Raw genomic sequence first — 22,262 nt, forward strand, 5'->3', positions numbered from 1 at the left:
CGCTTGAAGGCAAGAAAAGCTAAGTCGGGGGAGTTGATATAACCCGATTTTCACCAATTTTATCTATGTTTTAGGTATAGGATTTTAAGTCTTTATGTTATTTCTCGAGTCTTTTTAGTGTCTTTTCAGGAATTCTATGCAATGGGACAACAATGGAGATAAGGAGACATTTTAGAGCAAAAGCTAAGGTAAAGGAAGCTAAGGACGATTTTGGCTCAGGAATCAGCGAGGAGTGTCGACCGACACACTCTTGGTGTCGATCGACACAAGTTTCGGCCCAGCAAAAACCCTAGACGCTTTCAAGTTTTCAGAAGCTCAAGTTTGCCCCATAAGACTTCCCTATTTGCATTATTAGTCCCTGGACGTTTTTAGGGTCTATATATATTGTTTTTAGACCTAAGTTTTGTTTATCAAGTCTTTTATCAAATTCTTTGCAAACCCTATTATAAGAGACATAAAGCAATTCATTCATTATTATTCAGAGTTTCATTCACATCTATATACAGTGAAAAGATACCTTCTTTCTCCTTCTCTATTTACTGTGTTTATGTTTGCTCACTTAATCATGTTGTTTGCTTCATCCAATATGTCTGAGTAGTCTGCTTGTTAGGAGTAGTGTTTCTCATTAGGGATTCATATGGTTTAGTAGATTGCCCCCTCTGCTAGGTTATCTATAGAATTCTTCATCTTTAATTATGTCTAATGCTAGATCTAGAGTAATTAACTAGATCTTGAATCCAGACAATAGATATACCCGCCATAAGTATCTGTAGTTGGATCTATTATTTGATGAGTCTGGTATATAGGTGTGTAATAAGAATTGGCCTATCTACTAAGATGAACAATTGAACTCGTTAAGAATGCATATTTAGGTTATTGTTAGCTATAGATATAGGGAGTTTCGCGGCACGCCCACCGGTTATTCCATAATTAGAGTTTGAGATTAAGAATGGTTTGATAACATCTTAGCTTTCATTAGATCTACAAACCAATAGTTTACTGAGAGTACCCTGTTCCTAGCTCTTTATTTAATCGTTCACAACCAAATCAATCTGCTGTCTTTTATTTTGTTCTCTTTTATTTTCACTATTACCTTGCTAGCTTAATCCCAACATTTAACTCATTGTTTGAACAAAAGAACTCCGTGAATTCTATCCTAAAATACTGCAATTGATCTCTTATTTGAGAGAGTAGTTCTAGGTAATTTGAACCATATCACTTAATAACAATGCATGCTTTAGCATAGGATTTCTCGGCTTCTCTGGTTATCTTAGCTCTAAGTATAGAGAGTTTCGCGGAGCACCACCGGTTACTCTTGAATCATAGTTTGAGTTCGAGAACGGTGCGACAACAATCTTAATATTAGCTAGATCTACAATTTATCTATCTCTCGAGACAATTCCTTAGACCCGACGCTTTAATCATTTGAATCTACACCTATTTTACTTGCTTATTTGTCGTTTACATTCAATTACTTCATCTAGCTTATTAAATAACATCATAAGTCTATTGTGTGAACATCAAGAGCTCAGTGGAATTCGACCCTTAAGTACCAACGACGATCTCTTATTTGAGGGAGTAAGCTTAAGGCATTTAGAGCTATATCAAATTTGGCGTCGTTGCCGAAGTTCTCTTTTAGTTCACCATTAGACTAGGTGTCCTTTTAAGTCTAGATACTTCTTTTCTATCACCTACTCACGTGTTTCTTTGTCTGTTGGTCTCTTGTGTTTCAGGTACCTACAGATTGGGAATCACGTTTGAATGGCAGACTTTCACGGCTGCGTCGATCAACACCATCAGGGTGTCGATCGACACCCTCTGCAGAACCAGACGGCTACAATAGGCAATTTTAACAGAACTGATCTCTTCTACACCAACCGATCAGCATTCAAGCTACCTCCATTTGAAAGAGAAGACTTTGCAATACACCCTGCTTATTATGATCTTGTATCTAGAGGAAAATTTAGAGGAGCTCCTAATGAATCACCATTCGATCATTTGGAAGTCTTCGAAGACATAGTTTCCTCTATCAAAGCCGAAGGTGTACCAGTTGATTACCTTCTTTGCAAACTCTTCCTCCACTCTCTCGCGAGCAGAGGAACATAATGGTTGCGTTAACTGGAACCAATTGGACTAATACAAAGAATGCATTCATGAATCACTTCTTCAATGCATCCGTGATAGAGGCAATTCGTTTGCAAATCTCTTCGTTCACTCAGGCTCCAGCTGAGTCCCTTAGAGCATCTTGGCTCCGTTTTAGGTCTTATCAGCGTGAATGTCCCCAACATGGCTTCCAAGAGAGCCAACTCATCAACCTATTCTACAAAGGAATAAACAAGCCATACCGGAATCAACTCGATGCAGCAAGCTCCTGTAACTTCATGACAAGAACCATTAGTGAAGCATTACTCCTCATCACCAATGCTTTAACTTGTCTTTCGACGCAGGAATTTGACACAGAACGAAGAATTTTAGCTAAGTTAGCCACCGCGAGCAAAGCGACTCCTGTTTTAGCAATTTCTGCTCCTATCCAAGCCTCCCTTCCACCCTCATCAGAGACAAGAATGGAGTCTATGCTTGCGCAGCTTCTAGCAGGCCTAACAAAGCTTGATAGCAAATATGATTCTCTCTCCACATATCTCAATAGCAAGATTGACAATCTACGCTCTCATATATCCAATCTCTCACCTACATCAGCTTCTATCAATGCAGTCACACTACGCAGCGGAAAGCAGCTCAACCCAATACTTCAACGCAAACGATCAGCTTAGCCTTCAACTTTTCCAATTGCAGAAAACGAATCAATGTCGATCGATACACCAGGGTGTCAATCAACACTACTCTTGACGACTCTGTTTTTCCTTTGTCGAGTGGAATCGACAATTTTGTGGAGGAGGAGGAAACTATTCCCGATGGTGTCGACTGACACCCAGCTCCTGTCGATCGACACGCAGCTCGTTCAGACAATGTGCAAATTCTTGCTGAAACCAAATCAGCAAATCGGCGAATTCCTTTCCTCAAGAGTCCTAAAAAGTCAAGACAAACCTTAGATGATGTCAGATGCAAGGCTATGATTGATAAGCTGAATGTTGAGATGCCTCTAGTTGAAGCTATTCATCTATCTCCCACAATCAGAAGGTATGTTAAGACAATGGTCACTAAGAATTTGACGAAAGAATGCAGTGTTATGATGATTTCAAAGCAAGGCAGCGACATCATTCAAGAACGAATCCCAAGAAAGCTACCTGATCCTGGAACTTTTGTACTTAGTGTAACCATCAATCACGATTCCTTCCCAAGAGCTTTATGTGATGCGGTTGTAGTGTGAATCTGATGCCTCGTTCAGTTGCTCTGCGTCTTGGGTATTCCAATCTTGAGCCTACCTTTATCACTCTTGTGTTGGCAAATCATTCTACCCGAATTCCAGATGGAATTCTTATTGATGTTCCCGTGATGATTGGAAAGAGCATGATTCCTACAGACTTTGTAGTCTTATTACCTTATGAGAAAGAACATAAGGATCCATTAATCTTTGGGAGATCCTTCTTGCACACAGCTGGAGCAATCATAGATGTTCGACAAGGGAAGATAGGGCTGAATGTTGGCGATCTTACTATGCAGTTCGATATGAACACTTTTTCAAGAAACCGATCATAGAAGGGAAAACCTTCTTGATAGATTCTTTTACTTCATCCGAATCTGAAAGAAGTGGTTAAGAACGAGATTATGAAACTGTTGGAAGCAGGGATTATCTATCCGATTTCAGATAGCAGTTGGATTAGTCCAGTTCATGTAGTTCCTAAGAAGGGAGGTGTTACAGTAGTCAAGAATGAGAAAGACGAGCTGATTCCTACTCGGACAATCACAGGCCATCGGATGTGCATCGATTACAGAAAGCTGAATGCTGCTACCAGGAAAGACCATTTCCCCTTACCATTTATCGATCAGATGTTGGAGAGGTTAGCAAATCATAAGTATTATTGCTTCCTTGATGGATACTCATGATTCTTTCAAATCCCTATTCATCCAGATGACCAGGAGAAAACAACTTTCACCTGCCCCTATGGTACATTTACTTATTGGAGAATGCCCTTTGGTCTTTGTAATGCTCTTGCAACATTTTAGAGAGGTATGATGTCTATCTTCATAGACATGATTGAGGACATCATGGAAGTTTTCATGGATGATTTTTCAGGTTATGGATCATCGTTTGAGGATTGCTTAGAGAATCTCTACAAAGTGTTGGCAAGATGTGAGGAGAAACATCTAGTTTTGAATTGGGAGAAATGTCACTTTATGGTGTAGGATGGGATAGTTTTCGGACACAAGATTTCTGAGCATGGAATAGAAGTCGATAGTGCTAAGATTGAGGTTATGACAACTCTTCAAGTGCCTGATAATGTTAAGGCAGTGAGGAGTTTCCTTCGACATGCTGGTTTCTACAGGAGATTCTTCACAGACTTCAGCAAAATCGCAAGACCATTGACTGCTTTACTTTGTAAAGAAGTCAAATTCGAGTTTACACAAGAATGTCATGATGCCTTTTAGCAGATAAAACAAGCCTTGATCAGCGCACCAATTGTGATGCGAGTGATTTTGCAGTTGGAGCTGTTCTAGGACAGAGGAAGGATAAGAAACTTCATGCCATCTACTATGCAAGTAGAACTCTTGATGATGGTCAAAGGAATTATGCAACTACAGAGAAAGAGTTGTTCGCTATGGTGTTTGCTTTCGAGAAATTCAGATCTTATCTCGGTTGATCCAAGGTTATTGTTCACACAGATCATGCTGCCTTGAAATATTTGATGCAAAAGAAGGATGCTAAGCCAAGACTTTTGATACAGCTGGAGAAGATGACTGCAAACGTTATGAGTTGCAGAATCGAGCTTCAATGTCGATCGACACCACTTCTATGTTGATCGACACTCACATTTCAGAGAAAGTTGATGTTCGTAGTTGCGCGATGAAGAAGTGGAACTGTCGATCGACACCCTTATGAATCGACAAGAAATTGGTCACCAACTGAGAATTGCACCGTCACAGCGGTCGAGAAGGACTACCCATGGTATGCTGATATTGTTAATTACCTACTTGCAGATGTGGAACCTGATAATTTCACTAATTACAACAAGAAGAGATTCCTAAGAGAGATTAGGCGTTATTATTGGGATGAACCTTATCTCTATAAGCATTGTTCAGATGGAGTTTATAGGAGATGCATTGCTGCAACAGAGGTTCCTGATATACTATCGCATTGTCAGAGCTCTAGCTATGGTTGTCATTTTGTAATCTTCAAGGCAGTATCCAAAGTTCTTCGAGCAGACTTTTGGTGGCTTACAATGTTTCGAGATGCTCAGAAGTTCATATCGCAATGTTACCCTTGTCAGAGAAAGGGAAAGATCAGCAAGCGTAATGAGATGCCTCAAAAATTTATCCTCGAAGTCGAAGTCTTCAATTGTTGGGGTAAAGATTTCATGGGACCCTTCCCACCTTCGAACAAGAATCTCTACATCCTAGTAGCTGTGGATTATATCTCCAAATGGTTAGAAGCTATAGATAGTCCGAAGAACGATTCAGCGGTTGTCATGAAACTCTTCAAGTCTATCATCTTCCCTCGTTTTGGAGTACCACGCATAGTCATTAGTGACGTAGGTAAGCATTTCATTAAGATTCTTGCGAAATTGCTTTTACAGTATGGAGTTCAACATCGAGTTGCTACTCCTTACCATCCACAAACGAGCGGTCAAGTTGAAGTTTCCAACAGGCAAATCAAAGAGATTCTTGAGAAAACAGTGGGTAAAGCGAAAAAGGAGTGGTCTTACAAGTTAGATGATGCACTGTGGGCTTACAGGACAGCTTTGAAAACTCTGCTTGGGACCACACCTTTTCATCTTCTATATGGTAAAGCTTGTCATCTTCCAGTGGAATTAGAGCACAAAGTAGCTTGGGCAGTCAAGATGATGAATTTCGACATCAAATCAGTTGGAGAAAGGAGACTTATTCAGTTGAATGAGGTTGATGAGATACAAATTCATGCCCATGACAACTCGAAGCTCTACAAGGAACGCACAAAAGCTTACCACGACAAGAAGATCCTCACTCAGACCTTTGAGCCAAATGACCAGGTACTTCTTTATGATTCTAGATTGACAATTTTTCGTGGAAAATTGTCTTCTCGTTGGTCATGTCCCTACACAGTCCACTCGGTTAGGCCTTATGGAACAGTAATTCTCAAAAACAACAATGGAAAACCATTTACTGTGAATGGACAGAGTGTCAAACACTACTGGGCTGAAGCCGAGATTCCAGTAGAAAAGCCTTTGGATCTTCAGGACCCACCTGTTGATTAAGCAACTGTAGAGGCAAGCTATTGACTATAAATAAGCGCTTAGAGGGAGGCAACCCACTAGTAAGTATTTCTCTTTTTCATCATTTCATTCATTTGATTTTTAACTTAGGATTTTTGATTTTATAGGATTTTTATTCAGATCTAAAAAAAAAAAAAAAAAAATAGTGTCGACTTAACCTAAACTTCATCTTCTTCATTTCATTTCTTTCTCAAGCCGCCGAAATCACTAATCCTTCTCTAGATCCTTCGATTCTTCACCGTTTCTTGTGATTTCAGGCTCTAAACTCATTAGAATTTCATCCTCTATCTTCCCCAAGTATCAATTCCATCGATCTGCAAGATGACTGGGCAGAAAAAGAAGGCAAGGAAAAGCGTTCCTCCATCCTCCTCCTCCGCCGCTGCTCACCACCGCCGGAGCTTCTCGGTCGACGCGGGTCTCCGCCCTTCCCAACTGCAACCACAAGCTGCAACCCCTCAACCTCCTATTTATCGATTTCCATGGCCAAAGCTTCCAACAGAGAGAATTCCTTCTCAAAGAGTTTGAGAGAAGGATGTCAACAAAGAATTCACTAAAGGTGACTATATCAATCGCCCTTTTTCTCCAGATTGGGATGATTATGATACTCTGTTCTATAATGCCTGGATGAGTGTAGAAATTTTGCCTACTCGGGTTGCAGATTTCGGTTTGATGGAGCGTTTGCAGAAAGAGAAATTCTTTTTAGGACTGCTAGATGACATAGGTTTGGGAACCATCTGTTTTAGGCATTACGATTTGTATCCTGAGCTAGTTAGACAATTCATGGCTTCTGTTAAGGTTTACTATGTGAATGACAGGAAACGCAACGCTCAGGAAGGAGCTCTAATCTTCTTCATTCGCGGTGTCGTATACAGTCTACCACTGAGAGATTTGTGTGACATCTATGGCTTTGACAATGATCTCACTGGAGTTTCCCTTGCCTAGACAGTTTAAGGATGCTCAGATTTTCTGAAGCAGGTTTGGTAATGGAATTTATGATTCCAAGGAAGCAGTACACTCAGAGATCCGTCACCCTGTTCTGCGGTATTTGGTTAGGCTGATTAGTAGCACACTGTTGTGTACGATGGAGCCTGGCAAAATGAGACTTTCTGAGTTGTTGTTGTTCTATCATGCTTTTCATGATTTCTTTCCAGACAGCTTCAGATTTGAGCAGGGTGACCGCGATGTCAACTTTGGTGTTGTGTTTGCTCATCACTTGGTCTCGCTTAAGACAAAGCCCTTTATAGGTAGAGGGCAGAAATCTGAGAGAGTTGGCAGCCTTCTCACTCCTGTATTCGAGCATTTCCGCATCATCTTTGAGGGAGAAGAGGTCAACACCACGCGATTCACTATTGATGAGACTTACCTGAAGAACTCTCACTGGCTTAAAGGCAACTTACTGTGGTGTTTCAGAGAAGATACATGGCAGCATATGATTAAGTTACCTCGCACTTACAGAGATTACAGGAGAGCATGAGGAGATAGGCTTTCATCCTGATCCTTCCCTTCTACATGCCGCACCACGCACCAGGCGACAGAGAGGTGCAACTTCCGGATCTGCGCCTACACATACCGAGGACGAGGTCGTTGACCTTGCTGGGGGTCCGAGAGTTGGATCTTCCTCTTCCGCTCTTCCATATAAGATGCCTTCTCCTCCACCCATCCCGATGGAGCTACAGGTCTTTCAACAATACGTCGTCGACAGTTTCAAGAGCGTCTGGAACGCCATAGCTACACTTTCTCGCTGCGGTTGTGTTGCTCCCACTCGTCGTCATCATCGCTCTCCCGCACCCACCTCCGGCTCTAGGCATGAGGACTAGCCATCCTCCTTATCTTGCTTTGTTTTCTAACTTTGTTTTTGCTTTATTTCAGACTATTTGTTATTTGTTTTGAAACTTGTTGCACTTATTTTCCTATGCTTTGTTGGACCTATTGATAGGTGTTTTAGTGATTCAACAGTCTAACTGGAGGATCCATGTGAAAACACTAACCAAGACTCTACAACAATGAGCTGAATTCGCAAAGCTAAGCGAAACGACCAGAGTGTCGATCGACACAACCATGGTATCGATCGACACCACTCTCAGGTGGCAACTCACGTTTCTCTAACTTTTAACTTTTGATTATTTTTCTTTCGATTCCTCTAGCTTAATAACTCTGGGGACAGTGTTATCTAAGTCTGGGGGAGTCAGTTACTAACTTTATCTTTTCTTTTCTTATGAGTCAGTTGTGTCATTCTAACTTAGATAGTCGTTTATTGAGTCAAAACTTTTGTCTGAAATTATGATCTATCTCTCGAGTTTATTGCCAGGATTGCTTAAGTACTGCCGATTGAAATCAATCCGACTAATGGAAAATCCAGAAAACCAATCAATAAACTTAAGGACATCCATTCCAAACATAATCCACAAAGGCTGGAGCTAATCTCACTGCTCTTCCTTTTACCTCATCAAAACGGTTAGTGTTCATAGGACTTTACTCCTTGTTCATACCTGATAAGTCGACTAATGTGATAAAAAGAAAGTGTTCCTCTCCCCTAATAAAAAAATAATAATAATAAATATATAATGAGAGATTGAGAAGACTTTTAAATAGTGTATAGGGGTAGGAATGTTTCCTATGATCTCATTATTATACATTATTTGGAACGATCAATTACAAAGGTTGGAAAAATGTCGAGGGTATCATGGCAACATGATCTTTGCAGATATGTCTTATTTAGAAACTGATTCTCTCTGGTATGACGGGAAACATCCTTGTATAACCTCAACTTGAAACTACTATTTTCTCTTCATCTTCTTCCTTATATGCTTCTAGTTTTGCCTAGCCCCCTTCTCTAATTTACTAGGATCTGCTTCATCTCACTTCTCCTTACTGTCACAAACGAAATCTCCATCTCTTAATGCCTTTCCTTTGCGGTGGTGATGATCTCTTCTCCTCCGCCACGTATCGTCCTTCGTCTCCTCTTCCTCTCATCTTCCTCATAGTTATCCTTCATCTCTTTTCTTTCTCTTCTCCTCTTCAAGAGTTCCACAATGACTAACATACTCAACAAAAACGGTAGTGGCTGACCTTTAATTAGGGTTAAGATTAAGACGATGCCGTGACGCTCGGTTTAGGAACGGTGGCATGAATCTCTTTGGTTTCCTTCACTTGTGAACTCCCTTCTCTCTCCAATATGGTAACGACCACACTATAAAACTCATGTGTTGATGCTTTGGATTTGCTTTCTAAACATTCTTATTTGGTTTCCTTTAGCGGCTCATAGAAAAGGGAGATAGATTCACCTATATATATGTGCAACCAACAACACACGTAACAGAACCCTTTAACATTAGGGAGTTGCTTCACTTGGGTTTAAATGGGCTCCATGGGCTTTGCTTTCTGACAAAACAAATAGGATGGGCAATTGATGTTGGGTTTGGGGTGTTACAAAGGAGCTCATCCAATGTTAGATCGTTGAGACGCGCAGTTGGTGGTTGAGTAGCTGAATGAGATTGATTAGGCGTGTTTGAATTGGATGGTGGAGGAGACAAACCGGCTTGTTGGTTTTGACTGGTAGGTGAGGGTGGATCACAGTTTCTAGATGCATTCCCTTGAGATCTGGAAGCACGAGCAGAAGGAACAAGTACATGTTGAGTGGATAGATACCTAGTGTAGTCGTTTTCAGAAGACATCTACGAGAAAAGAAAAAAACATTAGTAATAGAGAAAGAAAACGTAAACTTTCACAAAACAGAGAAAGAAAACATAAAACTAAACCCTAAATCGGTTTAAACCCCAAATCAAACCCTAAATTGAACCCTAAAGAAACCCTAAATGGAATTAAAACACGAAATCAGACTAGAGTAAAACAAATCAGCGTTTTGAAGAGAGAATCGGAGTGAAAGAAAAATTAACCTTTCAAAAAATCTTCAGATCTTCAGAAAGAGGAGAGAATCGGTGTGTGTGAAGTGAATCAGAGAGGAGAGATCGGAGATAGGAAGACAATCGAAAAGACATTCGGCGATTGGAAGAGATCGGAAAGAGAGACAATCGGCGAAGGAAGAGATCGGAGAGATTAGGGTTTTCGTGATGTGCGGCTGGGTTTGAGCTCCGCACAAACTAGGTTATTCCTATATATAGATATTTGACACGTCTCAAATCCTTCGCAATACTTGCTAGGATTTTGCGAGGAACAACCAAAACAACCAATTAAAACGAGGCAACCATTGCAAGGGAATTGCGAGGGTCCCTAGTAATTCCCTCGCAAAGTCTTCATTAGGGTTTAAAAAAAAAACACGAAGACATGTTTTAATATTGTTAATCATGTCTTATTCATTTTCTGATTCATTTTCTCCTATTTCAAGTAAGACCCTCAACAACAAAAAAACATGACTAAATATTTTAAATAATTTAGGGTTTAGTGTAAATAAGTACGAGGGAAATGCTACGAACGACTTGCAAATCCCTCGCAAAATCTTAATTTGGAAAAATACAACAAAACACTACTCAAAATCATTCAGATTCATTTATTGAATCATTAGGAAGTTAATTATCTACATTAGAATCTACTTTCTCATCATATATTTCGAATGTGCATTTTCCCCAAATACATCAATGATGATCTTATGTTTTTCTATAACTTGAATCAATGTTTATAACTTTTTCAAAATGAAATGTTAATATTGAAACATATACAACATTTTTTGTGCATTACCATATACTCTACTTGTGTGATTATATGGTCACTTAGATTCACATTTATAAATGAAAATAAAATATCGCAAAACACTTTTATGTATTTTAGGGTTAAGGGTAAAGATTTGCGAGGTGTCTGCGGAAGATTTGCGATGGTGTATATTGTTCGCCGCAAAATACTCGTACTTCTCTCGCAATTTTGCGAGTAAACTTTCCTTCGCAAATTTTACGACGGAAGTGCGACGCGCGTTCGTTTAGTAACATCTGCAGATTTAATAGACAGAACTTTACCCAATAATCTTTTTCCTTGTGAAGCTACAAGCATAGTATAATTCTTACTACCATTTATTCCTTTAGTTCCATGAAAACTAGCTACCTTAGTTTTCTGATTCTTATTATTTATTCAGCTTTATACCTTTCATTCCCCAATGAACCATATCAAATTCAATAGGCAAAATTTTAGAATCAGGAGATTTACCTTTTGAAGCACAATTGATATCCACACAGTTCTCCTGTCATTCGTTTCCGTATTCTCCTCTCCAGGTACCAAAACGTCAGTTCCTCTTGAACTTGACATTCGCCGTCCTCAAGTAAATCATTGGTACTTTTCGAGAATTGTAATCCTGTATTGAGCTCGTTTTCTTGCATCTCTGGAACATCTTCCATTGCTAGAGTCCTCCTCCGAAGAGAATATGGATGATGAGACTGCAGTGGAAAATCAAGTGGAAATTCCGGCGGCTATTGTAATACCCCTGAAGATGACTAGCAATCGGACGGAAGGTCGCGAACGTAGAAGTGCGACCGTGACTTTCAAAATCTTTCGTAAAAAAATTTTTTATAAGAGGTAAACTAGCATTGCCTAATGTGATCATAGACAAAAGGAGGCTTATCAAAGGATTTCAAGAGCAATCACGAGTGAGTTCAGATTTATCGGCTATCGCTAAGAGTCAGGATGTTAAGGATCCGTTATTACCGGCATTGGGCAGTTAGGCTATAGAGGACATTGGTAGTTCGATCCAGAGGACATGATCGAACAATTATCAAGAAATGACGGCAATGTGGTTGACATGCTATCGAGGAAGTTATCGTTCGTTTGATCGAAGGACCCGATCAAACCATTAACGATAAAAATGAAGATTTTAAGGATGGATTTTATTTTAGGCAATTTGGTCAAGGGAAAGATCAAGGCTACCGAAGAAAATTAAAGGAAGTGCTGAAGACCAGTTTTGATCGGAGAAAACTAGATTTTGCCGAGAAAACTAGATTTTGCCGAGAAAAATATTTCTTGGACTGGGACAAACTAGTGGTGATCAAGGGAAGTGTTAATCAATTATCAAAGTTTATTGAAACGGTTAAATAGAGTAAGTGGCTGAGGACATGCCACGTTACTTGAATTTTGGCCGTAAATTAAATCGGAAGATTGTATGGTTCCGATTTGGCCGTATAGTCGTTTGCGGGATTTTGCGGCCATGTTATGGAGGTGCTTGTGGTGGAAGGAGCTCCGTCACAAGCTTGGCGTGTGTTGTGCGTGTGTTGGCACACGCTTAGGATAAGGATAAGATCAAAGAGTGGATAAGGATGAGTTTGGATAAGGATAGAGATGAGTTTGGATAAGGATAAGGTTTCAGATAATGTTTATCCGCCACCTCGTGCTTCCGTTACTTGCTCCCCACGTTTTCTCACCCCTATAAATAGCAAAGCTCGCCATTTGCTCTCTAAACCACGAAAAAATCACATTTATACTAGTTAGGTCGTGAAGCTTCTCGGAGAAGCCGTGGTCGTCGGGAGCATTGGTCGGGTAGTCGAGAGTCGAGTTAGTCGGGTAATAGGTAAGTAGTTCCGCCCTTAGTCTTTTATTCTTTTTAGAATAGTTTCCTAAGTTTTATTTTCGGTCCGCGGCTTAGATCCATCGTTAGTACGCGTTGGAGAAAGCTTAAGTCGGATCGAGATGTAGGCGATCAAGGGTAGAGTTTGCTCGTTCATCCAGGCCAAGGTGAGTTTGGGTTAAGTGTGTTGCATGTGGTTACATGTAGTTCGTAGAACTCGTGTAAACCAGATTGATTGTTGTTTGTTTACTTTCCGTTCATAGATCTAGAATTGTTGATTGATTGGGTTGTGTAGTTTAGCTCTTAGATTGGTTCTATTAGCTAAGTGTAGAACATAAGAATAGATCTATGAAGGATTGCTTATAGTTTTTAACTACTTACTTAAGTAGTTATACAAAGTTGTGAGAAATGCCTAGGAGGTTGCATTGTGTCTGTGTGGGGCAAGTGCTAAACTATTTTGGTAACGGTTATGATTGCAAGGTTATCGGGGGATGCATGCAAGTTATAATCGTTTCATTTCTAGTCGTTGATGTGAGGTTTGGCTACACGTTAGTGATAACGTTATGCTCTAGATGACCTCGCAATGATTGATTGCTTGTTAGTTATCATTGATTGATTGTAGTTTGATTGTTTGGTTGTTGTTTGTTAACCTCGCATTTGCTTGGTTAACTTGTTTGTAATTAGCTTTGCATACTAGGTAGTAATTGAGAGGTTAGGTTGTGAGGTAGATCTTATTACGAGTGGTATTGAGATTCAATAGGCTCGTAGTAAGTAAACGTGATTAGTCATTTTTATGACTAGTTTTGAAGCGATGTCGTGATTGTCCCAATGGCTCGGACTGGCTCGTTACCAATCGAGGCTACCCGACGGGGCAGTACAAATTATACCGTAAGGGAGTTGGTCCCTTGTAGACGATAAAGGGGAAGGGATGTGATCCTTTTAGCCTTTGTGGCTAAGGATCGGAGACATTGCCTTGTGGGAAATCAGAATTGCTGAAAAGAGAAAGGCCTTTAGAGTAGTAACACTGTGTGAGCTCGGATAGTTTAGTTATGCATGCATGCTTAGTATTGATTGTGTTCATTACACTTTTCCAAGTGTAATTGGTTGATTTCTTGTCGAGTATACTCAATCGAGTATACTCGAATGTTGCATTGATTGTCTGTTGCATGATTGCTTGTTGATTGCATGCATTTGATTGTTATTTTGGGTTTTTGGGTGGGGAATATTGCATGTTTAGGGGAGCCTGGACTTACTGAGCGATTAGCGCTCATCCCTCACTCTATTTTTGCAGGTAGCCATAGTGAGAAACCTTTGAGGGGAGCACAGACGTAGGGAAGCCGGTGTAGAGTTCGTTGCCTTTGTAAAGATATATTTTTTGTATGACTCGTTTTGAGCATTAGGCCTTAGCTAGCCGAACACAAATGTATTTTGAGGTATTTTAAGATTAATAAAATGAGTTTTCTTAAAAAGCCTTGTGTATCTCTGATATTAGTGTTGTCCGAACTAACACAACTCCCGAATGCGGTACGGGTTAAAAAGCCTTAGGCCATGTTCGAGAGAAACGATGTTCGCCGATGAACTGACCTTGGTACTGGATGTGTTCCGGGAACTTGGTTGGATCGTCTACGGGCATCAAACGGAATGCTTCTGGATTCGTTCTTAGTTTTAGAACGGTTTGGGGGTGTTACAGCTATGTTAAGGATTTCTCAAGTATTTGAATGGTTTGAAACTGGTAGAACAGGATAATACTATGATCTGTGGAGAATACTGTCATTAGTAGGATATAACTATGTGTATGAATTCTGGGTAACATTGGTAGTACTAAGATAGAACTATGTGTATGATTTATGGATAATACTGTCATTACTAGGATATAACTATGCGCTTTTGGGTACTGTCAATACTAGGAAACAACTACGTGTATGATTTCTGGGTAATACTGTCATTACTATGATATAACTATGTGTATGAATCTAGGTAACATTGGTAGTAATATAATGAATATCTGTTGTAGGAGATCGACGAGGAAGCCGAAGCAATACCACCACTGAGTATGTATTTCCCGCCCTCCGAATATGTGAAGAAAATCAAGCTTTCAACTCGGTGCTATATTGACGAAGTGTTGACTACATTCGAGAATTTGCAGCCTCCGATGAGCACGTCCGAGAGGGCATGGTTTGAGAACCATTCGAGTTTGCAACACATCTTCCACATGCCAAGAGACCCAAACCACCGACTTATGGGGATGTGGATGCTCCTTCTTCGCACGACGCACATTGAAAGGAAGAAAGAAGCGTGGTTCATCGTCAATGGCGTTCCAATCCGATATGGTATATTGGAACACGCATTGATATCGGGCTTCAATTGGAAGAACTATACACTTGGGTATAAAAATACGGGGAATTTGGATTTCAAGAAGAAGCATTTCAAGAATACTGTTGTGAAACGCGAAGACGTGAGAGATAAGCTCATAGGAATGGTACCGGCGGGTGAAAGATCAAAAGAAAGGTTGAGGATGATGGTCTTGTATTTCTTAAGCAACATTATCATAGCGCCTATCAAGACCGGGGATAGGACACCTCAAGTGGATGAATTTTGCCTCAAGGCTGTGAGTGATCTCACGTTTAGTAGGAATTTTTAGTGGGGGAGGTATTCTTTCGATTACATGTAAGGAACCATCTCACACACGGTGAATCATAGGTGATTATTAGTTACAACTTATATTAATAGGTGATTGTTTGCAATACTGGTCATACGGTGGAATACTAATTTTTATTAAAAATTGTTTTCTTATTCTGTAGCTTCTTGCATTTGAGGCAATCCCACAGTTGAGGGAAAAATTTATTGAGGACATTGTAGGAGCAGATCAGGGATGTCCTAGGATGTGCAAGGTGAGGTTCATGAAGAACCATTTGAAAGGCTTTCCTCTTGATACCATTTATGCAGAATTGGGTATAACTCAGATTAGTTGTCCAAGATATACTGTTTTATGAAACGTTTGCTATTCTATGTAGTTATAATAATCCATTCATACTGTTTATCTTTACAGGTCATTGATTGTATCATCACACCTGGAATTTAGGAGCACGAACTCATGAAAAAAATCAAGGAAGAAGAAGACGACGTTGACGTGGCTGATGTGGTGGTTGAAAGTTGGTTGAAGCGTCGTAAAGAGAACTGTCTAATCAGGTTTGTTGAGCTCTACCAGCAGGATATTCAAGCTCTGACGATCACCGCAAGTCCAAAGATTGCGGGTGCGGAGGATATTCCCGCAATAGGTGGACAAGAACTCCTGAGTTTGGTTTCTTTGGTGGAGATGATTGAAAACATGGATAAGAAGATGGTAAACCAGCTGAATGAAATTATAACAATGATTTCAGATTTGGATAAAAGAGTTGAATCGTTGGAAGCATTCAAGGATGAGCAGAAAGAAGAGGAGAGAAAGGTATGTATTGATAATTGCGTAATACTGAGTAACATTGTGATAACTAGAGTATAACTACGTAATTTTGATATAACTTTGTTCAATTGCAGAATCAAGAAGAGATGGACCAAGAGAAGGATGGTGATCCAAAAGAGAAGGATGGTGTTCAAGAGAAAGATGGTGATCAAGAGGAGGATGGTGTCCTGAAAGAGAAGTTGATATAATCTGGGTTTTTACTGATTTCTAACATAGTTTCAGAATGGTTTTTAGAGTCTTTCTTGTCTTTTTCGTATGTTTTGAGTCATTTCAGGTACACTTACACATCTGGGAACTATGGAGAACAATAAGGAATTTTGGATGTTTTTCAGCAATAAAGATCTTGAAGGACGTTTTTCAGAAGATGGTGTCGATCGACACCATACCTGTGTCAATCGACACTCTTATTGCTGCCAAGGGAATTCTCGTTTACTGCCAAGTCTTTGAGAAGCCCTGAAGTCTTCCTTATTTGAAAAGTAGTCCCTGCACGTTTTTAGTCACGAATATACCTAATTGTTTGGTCATTGTTAGACCTAAGTTTTGTTTTTAGAGATTGTTACAGATTTTGAGAGAAGAATCCAATCCTTTTAGAGAGGATTCTGAACTCCTTTACTTTTATTCTTAATTCACCAATGCAAACTATTGAGATTATGATTTGTGTTTCTATTATCATGTCTGAGTAATCACCTTGTTGGGTTAAGGGAGTCTCAATAGGGATTTAGATGGATTGGTAGATCGAAAACCCCTTAGGATTATTCATAGAGTTCTTCATCTTGATTATTCTTATTGCTAGTTTTAGATTGATCACCTAAAACTTGATATTAGATAATAGGTATGCCCGCCATAGGTACTTGTTATTAGAACTATCATAGATGAGCCTAGGCATTTAAGAAAGAACAGGTAGGCTCATAGAAGGTCTCTGGTTTAGATACTAGGTGAACTAATCAAGCTTAATAACAATGCATGCTTTAGCATAGGATTTCTCGGCTTCTCTGGTTTTCTTAGCTCTAAGTATAGAGAATTTTGCGGAACGCCACCGGTTACTCTAGAATCATAGTTTGAGTTCGAAAACGGTACGATAACAATTCTAATATTAGCTAGATCTACAATTTATCTATCTCCCGAGACAATTCCTTAGACCCGACGCTTTAATATTTGAATCTTCAGCTCGTTTACTTGCTTATTTGTCGTTTACATTCAATTACTTCATCTAGCTTATTAAATAACATCATAAGTCTATTGTGTGAAAATTGAGAGCACAGTGGAATTCGACCCTTAAGTGCTAACCACGATCTCTTATTTGAGGGAGTAAGCTTAAGGCAATTTGAGCTATATCAGAAGGATCAAGAGAAAGTTGGTGTCCCGAAAGACAAGGACCCAAAAGAGAAAGAGAAGGACCTGAAAGAGAAAGAGAAGGACCAGAAAGAGAAGGATGGAGGTCCTTCAAAACCCGTGGAAGCAAACTTCACAAGAAGGACCACTCGGAGAACTAAGAATTGAATTTGGTTGTACTTGTTAGGATTTGAACTTGGTTGTACTTGTTAGGATTTGAATTTGGAATGTTTGGTTTTAGGATTTGAATTTGGTATGCTTGGTTTTGGATTTCAATTTGCTTTGTTTGGATTTGAATTTGGTATGCTTTTTTTTGGATTTCAATTTAGATATGAATTGGAATTTGATATGTTAGGATTTAACGATAATACTGAGAATACAAGGGAAAACTAAGATTTAACGATAATACAGAGAATACAAGGGAAAACTAAGATTTAAAGATAATACAGAGAATACAAGAGAATACTATGATTTGAAGATAATACCGAGAATACAAGGGAAAACTAAGATTTAACGATAATACCGAGAATACAAGGGAAAACTATGATTTGACAATAATACCGAGAAAGCAAGGGAAAACTAAGATTTAACGATAATACAGAGAATACAATGGAATACTTGATAACGATAATACTGGGAATACAAGAGAATACTCAATAAAAGTCTTAAAAAACAAAGGCAGAAATTAAGTTCACACAAACCTCACTCTCCACAACAAACTCTCCACAACAAACTCTCCACAAAGTCCCCATCATTTTTTGGATCTCATCCAACTCCGAACGCATTTCTTGGTTAGAGTACTCCAAGCTTTGAATCTTTTGGTGATGGTTATCAACTTGCTCTCTTAACCTATTCACCTCTTCTACCATAGCTTTATCCCAAAGTTTCCGAATGTGTAACCCATCATTCTACAAAACATGAATTCTTATTGCTTAATCAATTATTCTAAAACAAGATTGATGATATCTTTAATTTACCTTTTAATCGGTGCACTCATAGTATCGTTTTCTTTTGTCACCATCTTTCTCAAAGATAATGTCAAGGATGCATCCACCACAAGGACAAATTGCCGGAATTCCTTCCATCATTGCGACTACTTCTAGTTGTTGCATTATCCTCTAAGCGCTCTTCATCTCATCATACCATGGGTCACTCTCACACAATCGATCCATAGCTGATTGGAGAGAAGGAATTTCGAGAGAGAGAGAATGATTTGAGATTGAGAGAGAGTGAATTTTGACGAGAGAGAGAGAGAGAGAGAGAGAGAGAGAGAGAGAGAGAGAGAGAGAGAGAGAGAGAGAGAGAGAGAGAGAGAGAGAGAGAGAGAGAGAGAGAGAGAGAGAGAGAGAGAGAGAGAGAGAGAGAGAGAGAGAGAGAGAGAGAAGATATTTGTTTGGTTTTGGGGGGAATTTGGTTTTGGGGAGAATTTGGTTTTGGGGGGAATTTTGTTTGGATTTGAGGGGAAATTGAAATTGGAGAGAAAAATAATTTTTGGAGGTAAAGGTGATTTCCACGTGGGCGCAGTAATTTAGACATGTGCGCCGTTTTATTTAAGTTAGTTGTACCTTAGTTTTTGGTTGTACAAAATGTCCACGTAGTTGTATGTTTCGTGTTTTCCAGTTTAGGCAGTATTACATATCCTTCAAAATGATTTATTCAGTTGTTCAGTCGAGGGAAGTCTATCACTATTAAATTCTAAAGGTTTAATGTAATCACATGTTAACAATATATAAAATTGTAAAATTTCAATCCTAAGTTGGAGTTTATATCAAAAGTGAGCTTAAAAGTATAAGGAATATGTAAGGTAGAGTCTATTAACATGTATTTTGACCAAATATTTTTCCCCTAATTGAATTCATTTTAATTAATTTTTAAGAGTTCTCCATCTCTACATATTCTATTTAATATTTGATGTTTGAAACAAACATAAATTCGAATTTTAATATCCTTCAATAGTTATACTTGTATTCCCAGTATTATTGTCAAATCATAGTATTCCCCTGTATTCTCAGTATTATCGTCAAATCATAGTATTCCCTTGTATTCTCAGTATTATCGTCAAATCATAGTATTCCCCTTTACTCTCAGTATTATCGTCGAATCATAGTATTCCCCTGTATTCTCAGTATTATTGTTAAATCATAGTATGATCCTTATGCCAGTGAATTAAAATATAGTATTACTGAAGGAAAGTCTAGTGTTACATAGTTGCACAACGCGAATAAAGTTTACAATGATTAAAAGCAAATACTATGGGTGCCAAATAACAACCATTGCAGTGACTGCCTCGGCCTCCTTTTGTTCTGAGTCCTTTGACGTTTTGGATACTTTTGGATATCAAACACCTTGCAACTGCAAGTTTTCAAATGCAAGTTGACCAAATATTCGTTCCCTTCTACTCCCGGACATTGTATTCGAGCCGGAATGTGTTTAGCTCTATCACTTTTAGTTCCCAGCATCAACCCATAAATCATGCAAGTAGTTCTCCACTAAAGGCACAAACTTATTATCATTAGATCCTAACGCGGCATCTTTGCGATGTTCATTAAACCAAACAGAAATTTTGGCCATGATCGCATCTAGCATGGGTATTAAAGAATACTTCCTTGCATTGAGAAAAACAGAATTCAACGATTCCAAACAGTTGCTGGTGTCCAAATTGTATCGTTCCCCTGGGAAACAACACCTAACCCATTTTTTTCACGGTTGTATCCTCCAAATAATAGGCCGCAGTAGGATATCTCACCTTAAAAGTTCTACACTCCCTCTAAAATTCTGCCATGGTATAAATCCGACTTAACTCCATGAATTTCCAAGCGAGTACGTCTTTGTTGATGTTAGTGGCATGACCTTTGACATTTTGGGATAAATGCCAAACACAATACCCGTGATGAGCCGCAGAATACACATTACGTATGCGTTTGATGAGGCTTGAATTTTTGTCACTCATAAATACCAATTCAGGAGTATCGGGTACAACACTTAGCAGCTTCTCGAAGAACCATCCCCAACTAGCATAATTCTCTTTGTCGAGTACGCCAACCACTATGATATAATGATGACGATTTGGATCTTGAGCTGAGGCAAAGACTAGAACACCACCATATCCGTTCTTCAAATGTGTTGCATCCACAATTATCACTTTTCTCATCGCTTGAAAGCCTTTAATGCTAGCTCCCAAAGCTATGAATAGGTATTGGAATTTCCCGCCCTCATCCAACTTCAGATATGTTATTGTACCTTCATTTACCTTCTTCAACATGTACAAATAACAATTGATATCCTTGTAGCTATCTTCCGCGCTACCTTTTAAATCACAAACGGGTTGCCTTTTCCCTCTCAATGCGGTGGAGTATGATATCTTCACACCTAATTTTGTCTGAACAAGCCCCATGATAACCTTAGGAGCTGGAGTTTCCAACAGTCCAGGAAAAGTATCATGAAGAAAAGCTGCTACTAATTCAGGGGTACCTTTCCTCTTCCTTATCCTTGTACTACTCTTACTAATCCGGGTACAAGTATGCATCTTGTTGTACCTTCTAATAGAGTAAATACTTGTATCTTGAATATTTGGAGCTCGTATACGCCAGTCACAATTTACTTTTGAACACGTTAGGACATACCGCTCCTTATCAGACTTTTTAATAACATACCCAAAACTGTTAGCAAATGTACCTTTGTCCACCACTTCCTACAATGCTGCCCTGCTTGGAAATTCTTGTCGCAAAGTCAAACCGATACCGTCTTCCCATTCTTTCTTAAACTGGCTAGATTCTACAACAGGCGGTGGCTCAACGTATTCATCACCCCTATCATCATCATCCCTATCATCACGTGATCCAATCTCAGGATCTTGAGTATCAACAACCTCCACTATTGCCTCATTTTGTTATGTTCCTTGTCCCTCCAATTCGCCCATCACGATGGTTGCATTATCTCTCATTTCATCATCATTTGAACCCAAATCAGCATAGTTCTTACCAATAGAACTTTTATTGACGACCTTCCTCGGGCAATTCCAGTGGAGTGATGACCTCAACAGTCAAAGGATATCTACTAACCATTTCACCTGAAGATATATAGACACCGACATCCTCATCATCATTAATGTGTATCTCTTGAGTTGGTCCCAACATCACTGCATTGTACTTGATTTGCAATTTAACCTAACTTTCATCTAATCCAAGCTTCGAGCAAATCCTACCTTCTAACATGCAGAGAGTTATTTTCCCTCCTGGTGTATTCATCATCAAGTTGTACGCTCGATCTTTCCATCTAAAATATATGATCACCTTCTCCACCATTGTATCCTACAACAACAATACAAAAACTCTGTCAGATATACTAGTTATACTACAGTTCTGGGTAACACAAGTATAACTAGTCATACTACACATATCTGTATAATACATGTATAATTAATAATACTACATCAAAATGGGTAATACTATTGTACCAAAGAAATACTACATGTACATGGTTAATACTAGTGCAACTAAGTCATACTAGTGAATAATGTGCAGTTCTACTCAGTTCTACCAGATGTATTTCCTGACAAGAACTCAAATCGAATGGTTACAGGTTCAAAACTACAATTCAC

At 39.2% G+C, this 22,262-nt stretch overlaps 2 protein-coding genes and 4 pseudogenes across 6 annotated transcripts; 3 read left to right on the plus strand and 3 right to left on the minus strand.

Annotated features, from left to right (window-relative positions):
* Positions 1–1,761: 1,761 nt before the first annotated feature.
* Positions 1,762–8,181, plus strand: AT2G11770 (annotated as a pseudogene; the record flags this gene model as incomplete). The annotated part of the gene is made up of 1 exon: positions 1,762–8,181.
* Positions 8,182–9,242: 1,061 nt separating this feature from the next.
* AT2G11773 (uncharacterized protein) lies at positions 9,243–9,350 on the minus strand (the record flags this gene model as incomplete). The annotated part of the gene is made up of 1 exon (NM_001124827.1): positions 9,243–9,350. The coding sequence occupies one exon, from the start codon at positions 9,348–9,350 to the stop codon at positions 9,243–9,245; it is 108 nt and encodes a 35-aa protein (NP_001118299.1).
* A 238-nt stretch (positions 9,351–9,588) lies between these two features.
* AT2G11775 lies at positions 9,589–10,426 on the minus strand (annotated as a pseudogene; the record flags this gene model as incomplete). Its single annotated transcript has 2 exons — positions 9,589–10,042; positions 10,265–10,426.
* Positions 10,427–13,278: 2,852 nt separating this feature from the next.
* Positions 13,279–13,446, plus strand: AT2G11778 (uncharacterized protein; the record flags this gene model as incomplete). The annotated part of the gene is made up of 1 exon (NM_001124828.1): positions 13,279–13,446. One exon carries the CDS (start codon positions 13,279–13,281, stop codon positions 13,444–13,446), a length of 168 nt encoding a protein of 55 aa, NP_001118300.1.
* Positions 13,447–14,884: 1,438 nt separating this feature from the next.
* AT2G11780 lies at positions 14,885–18,173 on the plus strand (annotated as a pseudogene; the record flags this gene model as incomplete). Its single annotated transcript has 1 exon — positions 14,885–18,173.
* A 1,685-nt stretch (positions 18,174–19,858) lies between these two features.
* AT2G11790 lies at positions 19,859–22,046 on the minus strand (annotated as a pseudogene; the record flags this gene model as incomplete). Its single annotated transcript has 1 exon — positions 19,859–22,046.
* Between the last annotated feature and the right edge of the window lie 216 nt (positions 22,047–22,262).

This window comes from Arabidopsis thaliana, chromosome 2, assembly GCF_000001735.4.
Source record: "Arabidopsis thaliana chromosome 2, partial sequence".
NCBI classification, from domain to species: domain Eukaryota; kingdom Viridiplantae; phylum Streptophyta; class Magnoliopsida; order Brassicales; family Brassicaceae; genus Arabidopsis; species Arabidopsis thaliana.